This window comes from Nicotiana sylvestris, chromosome 9 (genome assembly GCF_000393655.2).
Source record: "Nicotiana sylvestris chromosome 9, ASM39365v2, whole genome shotgun sequence".
Lineage (NCBI taxonomy): Eukaryota > Viridiplantae > Streptophyta > Magnoliopsida > Solanales > Solanaceae > Nicotiana > Nicotiana sylvestris.
This window is the reverse complement of record NC_091065.1, coordinates 26,236,858-26,243,914: the sequence shown is the minus strand read 5'-3', so window position 1 is coordinate 26,243,914 and position 7,057 is coordinate 26,236,858. Positions and strand designations below refer to the sequence as shown.

General features: G+C 41.2%; 1 protein-coding gene across 1 annotated transcript; it reads right to left on the bottom strand.

The window, feature by feature from the left end:
* Window positions 1-6,439: 6,439 nt before the first annotated feature.
* LOC138877362 (uncharacterized) lies at window positions 6,440-6,817 on the bottom strand. The gene has a single exon (XM_070156967.1). The coding sequence runs from the start codon at window positions 6,815-6,817 to the stop codon at window positions 6,440-6,442; it is 378 nt and encodes a 125-aa protein (XP_070013068.1).
* Window positions 6,818-7,057: the final 240 nt, after the last annotated feature.

Below are 7,057 nucleotides of genomic sequence, written 5' to 3'. Positions count from 1 at the left end.
AGAGATCCATATGGACCAGTTCCAACGACTTGGTTGTGCTTACCATTTTCTTGCTTTTGAAAGATGATATTACATGCTTCCCCTTTGCACATGCCTCACAAACTTTGTCTTCTTTGAACTTGATGTTGGGTAATCCTATCACCAAGTCCTTAGAAACCAATTTGTTTAGCTGATTCAGACTGGCATGACCAAGTCTTTGTGCCATAGGAGGGGATCATTATCCAGCACACTTAGGCAGGTTAGTTCATTTTCTGAGAGAATAGACAAATCTACAATGTAAATATTGTTAACTCTTTTTACCTGCAAAACAATCTTGTCAGTGGTAAGGTTAATCACAAAGCATTTAGTAGAGCTGAATGCTATAAGGTTACCTCTGTCACATAGTTGTGACACACTGATCAGGTTGTATTTCACGCCATCTATCAAGTAGACAATCTCAATAGAGTGAGAGTCTATCTTAACTACCTTTCCAACCCCAATGATCTCACCTTTCTTCCTATTTCCAAAGGAGACATTGCCTCCCCTTAAGTCCTCAAGTGAAAGGAACTGGTTCTTGCTTCCAATCATATGTTTTGAGCAGCCACTATCCATGTACTATATTTGGCTGCTTCCCTGCACTTGGACCTGCAAAAAGAAATCAGGGGTTAGTCTTAGAAACCCAAACTAGTTTGGGTCCCTTTCTATGGGAAAAGGGATAAATTAGATTCCTTCTAGCCCACCCAGGCAGCCTATTTTTTTCTTGAAAAAAAGTGTTGTTCTTTTGACTGGCCTTTTCTTTTGCATTACATTCATTTTTGTAATGTCCAGTCTTGCCACAGTGTGTGAAAATTTTGTTCTCAAGAAGAGTGAGGTACTTGGTTTTAGGATCCCACTTAGGTGCTTGAGTCCCAAAACCAAGTCCTGTTTTGTTGCTACTGTGATGTTCTTGTAACCAGGAGAGTGCATCAGAAGCCTTGTTCCATTTGCAAGTTCTGTCTAGTTCATGTTTTACCTTCCCTAGATCTTCTTTTAATACTTTTATTTGCTCATCTTTCCTGTACAGCTCATCCTTCATTTTTCTTAAGTTTTCTTCTAGGGTGAGATGTGTGTGATCAACTTTCTTCTTTCCTGTTCCTAGTTTCAGTTTTAAGTTCTCAGACCTAAGTTCTAGGACACTAGTTTCAAGTTCAAGAACCTTGTTCTTCAACTCAGTATTTTCACTTTCACTCTCATTAGCCCTCGACTCTAGATTTTTGCACTTGGCTTTTAGGATCATACATTCCCTAGACAACTCTTCCTTCTTATTGTTAATTATCTGAGACTCATCAATGAAGTCTAGCAGTGGCTCAGACAACCTTTCTTTAGACATGAATTTAATCTTGTCTTTGAGATGAAGAATACTTACCTCTTGTTCATCATTTGATTCTCTGATGGCCATAAGTGTTTGTTCATCTCCAGCTTCATCTTCTGAGTCCTCATCTGGTGTTTCTCCCTAGGAAGCAACCATAGCCTTTGTTGATCCTTTGTTCCTTTTTTGTTGAACCTATTCCTTCTTCATGTTCCTTCGTTCAGCCCTTTCCTTCTTCCACTCAATTTCCCATTGAGGGCAATTCTTGATCATGTAATCAGTCTTACTACACTTGTGGCAACCCTCATTGGTCTGTTTCTCAGGAGCCCTTGGTTTGTTGAAGGTTGTACCTCTTGAAGAACCCTTTCCTCTCATCAGGTACTTTTTGAAATCTCTTGTGATCATAGCCATTTCATCATCCTCCAGATCTGAACCTTCAGCAATTCTGAGAGCCATACTTCTTTACTTCTTTGGTGGATCTATTTTCATGGTTTACCTTCTCAGTTCATAGGTAGTAAGGTTTCCAATTAGTTCATCCAGCTTGAGGGTAGCAATGTTCTTTGATTCCTAAATAGCAGTGATTTTGCTTTCCCAAGAGACTAGCAGAACCCTTGTCAAAATCTTCTAAACTTTGTCTTCTTCAAGAATAATCCTTCCAAGAGACTTAAGTTCATTTTTCAGTGTAGTGAACCTTGTACATATCTCTTGGATGGTTTCTCCTTCCTTCATGGTGAAATATTCATATTGAGAATACAACAGTGTTCCTCTAGACCTCTTCACTTGAGGTGTTCCTTCATGAGCCACTTGCAAAGTGTCCCAGATTTCCTTAGCAGTGGTACAGCTTTAAATTCTACTATACTCATCTGGACCTAGTCCACACACAAGCCATTTCTTGGCCTTGGCATTCTTCTCTCACTTCTTCAAGTCTTCAGCAGTGCAGTCAGCTCTTGTCTTTGGCACATCCACTCCTTCAGTATTTTTCTTAGTAGTTGCTAGAGGACCATCAGTGACTATGTCCTAGAGTTCATAGTCTTCTCCTGTGATGTGATCCCTCATACTGTTCTTCCACCAAGAATTGTACTAACCATTGAAAAGTGGAGGCCTAGGAGTGGATTGCCCTTCCCAGTTCCCAGGTGGTGCACTCATGTTGATCTTTTCCTAAGGTGCTAGCCTCTTCAAGGATAACTTGCTCTGATACCAATTGATGTTCTAAACGTCAATACCACACAAGAGGGGGGGGGTGATTTGTGTGGTACCCAATTTTTGCTTTAGAAGAACCTAGTTCTTCTAGGTGTTCTAAGTACTACTGTTTGCGGAATAAAAATACATAAAATAAAGAACACAAAGATTTCTACGTGGAAAACACCTGGCTCAAAAGGTGAAAAAACCACGACCTACTACTCAGTAGGATTTTCCTAAACTTCCACTAAAATCACTGAGCCAAAATAGCATTTACAAAAACTCTTTGTAAACCTAAGGATTAACTCTAATCCCTTGTAGCACATAGCCTCAACTTCTGCGACAACTTCAAGTTAGCTTATAACTTGAACAATCAAAGTACCTAATACAATTGCTTATATGAAAGCTGAAAGGTACAACTTTAAATCACCTACTATAATTGAACTAGAATAAGAAAAAACATAATGGAACTGGTTCTTCTATCTCGTTCAAGTAGCTTCAGGAGTGCACACTCAAATCTCACATAAATTGCTTGCAAAATCGCCTTGCTCTTTTGCTTTCAATTCAGTTTAACTTCTGTGTATATGCAATGCCTGTAAAAGAGAACAATCACTGTCATTTAATAGGTTAGAAATCAGAGTGATTGGGACTCAATTTCTGATCTTCTATCGTAGTTGAGTCCTTGAGGATATCAAACTCTAATACTCTCTTTATCCATTGTGTTCTCTTCATATAAGGAGACTTTCTCCCCTTGTCCAATATGCAAGCTTTTTTATCAGATCAGGAGATATTGCTGCTTGATTAGTAGGACTTATCTCCTTCACGTGCATCTCACATGTGTAGGTAGATCATGACAGTGCTTCACAAGATGGACCTGGTCCATGACTGAGTTCATTTGTCATTCTTTAAAACTTCACCTGTTTTTGGGCCAACAATAGTGCTTCACTCTTTGCCCATTAACTCTGAAGATTTCACTATTTTTGTTTTTCAAATTAAGAGCACCAAACGGAGTCACAAGCACTACCTCAAAAGGTCCACTCCATTTTCACTTGAGCTTTGTCGGGAACAGTCGTAACCGGGAGTTGAATAAGAGAACCAAGTCACCCACTTTGAATTCCTCGCTGCGGGCATACTTGTCATGTAAGTTCTTCATCTTGTCCTTATACAAGGGCGAGCTATAATAGGCATGAAACCGGAACTCATCAAGCTCATTGAGTTGCTCCACCCGAAGATTTGCTACAACATCCCATTTAAGATTTAACTTCCTCAAAGCCCACATGGCCTTGTGCTCTAGCTCAACCGGGAGATGGCAAGCTTTCCCATACACTAACCGATACGGAGACATACCAATCGGAGTCTTGTAAGCAGTCCTGTAAGCCCACACAAGCATCATCCAGTTTCTTTGACCAGTCGGTTCTATTTGCATTGACAGTCTTCGACAATATGCTCTTAATCTCCCTTTTGGAGACCTCAACTTGCCCACTAGCCTGAGGATGGTAAGGGGTTGAAACCTTGTGATTGACACTATACTTTGCAAGCAAAGTGTCAAATGCCTTACTGCAGAAATGAGAACCCCCATCATTGTTGATTGCTCTAGGAGTGCCAAACCGAGTAAAGATATTCTTCTTGAGAAAATCCACCACACTCCGGGTCTCGTTGTTGGGTAAAGCCACAACCTTAACCCATTTGGAAACATAATCAATGGCCACTAAAATGTATGTGTTGCCACATGAACTCACAAAGGATCCCATAAAGTCAATGCCCCACACATCAAATATGTCAACCTCGAGAATAGTAGTGAGAGGCATTTCATCCCTCTTTCAAATTCCACATGCTCTTTGACACTTGTCACATCTTTTCACAAGCTCACCCGCATTCTTGTACAATGTAGGCCAATAAAAACCACAACTAAGTACCTTTGAAGTTGTCCTTGCCCCACCATGATGACCACCATAGGGAGAGGAATGACAAACATCCAAAATACTCATTTGCTCCTCTTCCGGAACACATCTCCGGATCACGCCATCATTACAGATTTTGAAAAGTAAGGCTCATCCCATTAGTAGTCCAAACTATCACTTTTAAGCTTCTTCCTTTGGTTAGAAGAGAGCTCACACGGAACAATACCGGTCACAAGAAAGTTGGGAACATTTGCGAACCAAGGCATGCTATTCACAGATACGGAGAGGAGTTGCTCATCAGGGAATGAATCATTAATTTCGAGGCCATCATGGGGCCTTCCCTCCTCCTCCTAGTGGGACAAGTCGTCCGCCACTTGGTTTTCACTCCCTTTCCGATCAACAATCTAAAGGTCAAACTCTTGAAGAAATAGAACCCATCTCATCAACCGAGCCTTAGAATCCTTCTTTATCATCAAGTAGCGGAGTGTTGCATGGTCAGTATGAACTATCACCTTGGCACCCATGAGATAAGGCCTAAACTTCTCCGCTGCAAACACAATTGCTAGCAACTCTTTTTCCATCACTGTGTAATTCACTTGAGCATCATTCATTGTTTTGCTTGCATAATACACCGGGTGAAACATCTTGTTTACTCTTTGACCCAAAATCGTTCCTACCGCAACATCACTTGCGTCACACATGAGCTCAAAAGGTAAGCTCCAATTGGGTGCGGTAATAATGGGAGTGGTTGTCAATTTGTACTTGAGAAGTTCAAAAGTTTTCATACATTCCTCATTAACATGAACTTGGCATCCTTTTCCAATAACTTGCACAAAGGATTCACTACCTTAGAAAAGTCTTTGATGAATCTTCGGTAGAACCCCGCATGCCCAAGAAAAATCCTAACCCCCTTGATTGAAGTAGGAGGAGAAAGCTTTGATATCACTTCAATTTTTGCTTTGTCCACCTCTACACCGTGCTTTGAGATCTTATGGCCGAGGACAATGCCCTCCTCGACCATAAAGTGGCATTTTTTCCTAGTTAAGCACAAGATTTGTCTCTTCACACCGGGCCAACACCTTGTCAAGATTCTTCTAACACTCATCAAAGGAGTCACCCACAACACTGAAATCATCCATGAACACTTCCAAGAATTCCTCCACCATGTCGGTAAATATAGCCATCGTACACCGCTGGAATGTCGCTGGTGCATTACACAAACCAAATGGCATCCTAGAAAATGTAAAGGTACCATACGGACACGTGAAGGTGGTTTTCTTTTGATCTTCAAGAGCAATCAAAATCTGGTTGTAACCTGAGTACCCATCCAAGAAATAATAGAAGGCATGCCAAACAAGTTTATCTAGCATCTGGTCAAGAAAGGGCAATGGACAGTGATCCTTGCGAGTCACTTTATTCAGCTTGCGATAGTCTATGCACACACTCCATCCGATGACAGTCCTGGTGGGAATCAACTCATTTTTCTCATTGGTAACCATAGTCATACCACCCTTCTTAGGCACACATTGCACCGGCGAAGTCCAAGAACTATCCGAGATAGGGTACACAACCCCTGCATCTAACCACTTGATCACCTCCTTTTTTGATAACCTCTTGCATAGCCTTGTTCAACTTCCGTTGATGTTCCACGGAGGGTTTTGCATCATCTTCAAGTATAATCTTGTGCATGCAAAAGGCGGGGATTATCCCCCGAATATCAGCTAGAGTCCATCCAATTTCCTTCTTCCTTATTTGGAGCACCTCCAGTGTTGCATCTACCTATACGTTAGTAAGACAAGACGAAAGAATAATAGGTAAAGTTGAACTAGGGCCTAGGAATTCATACCTGAGTTGTGAAGTCAAAGGCTTCAACTCCAAAACGGGAGGTTCCTCAAGGTCGGGGGCTTTGTTAGTGGAGTCTTTCTATTCTCAAAATCCAAAGAGAGCTTTCGAGTCTCATAAGAGTAAGAGCCCGTTCCATGCAAAGCATTGACACACTTCACCCAACCTTCATCCTCATTCATATCAAGGTTCAACATTCATCCTCATTGATACACTCCACCCAACCTTCTATAGGATCCTCCACGTTGATCAGGGCACTAGTATCATCAACTATTACCTCTGTGACAAGATCCACAAAAGAGCACACTTCAGTACTATTTGGTTGCCTCATTGATTTGCACACATGAAATACCACTTTTTCATCACCCACCTGGAAGGTGAGCTCCCCTACTTTCACATAAACCAATGTCTTCCTAGTTGCAAGGAAAGGTCTTCCCAATATTATCTGCACCTTATAGTTGACCTTACAGTCCAGAATCACAAAGTCAGTAGGCAGAATAAACTTGTCTACCCGGATAAAAACATCATCAATAATACCAAGCGGCCTGTTCATTGTTCTATCTGCCATTTGCAACCTCATTGAAGTAGCTCTCGGTTGACCAATACCCAAAGTTTTGAACACAGAGTAAGGCATCAAATTAATACTTTCTCCCAAATCACATAATGCCTTTGCAAAATACGCACTCCCAATGGTACATGGAATGGTGAAAGCGTCGGGATCTTCAAACTTTGGAGCCATCGAGTGCACAATTGCACTTACTTGATGAGTCATTTTGATGGTCTCACAATCCATGGATCTCTTTTTAGT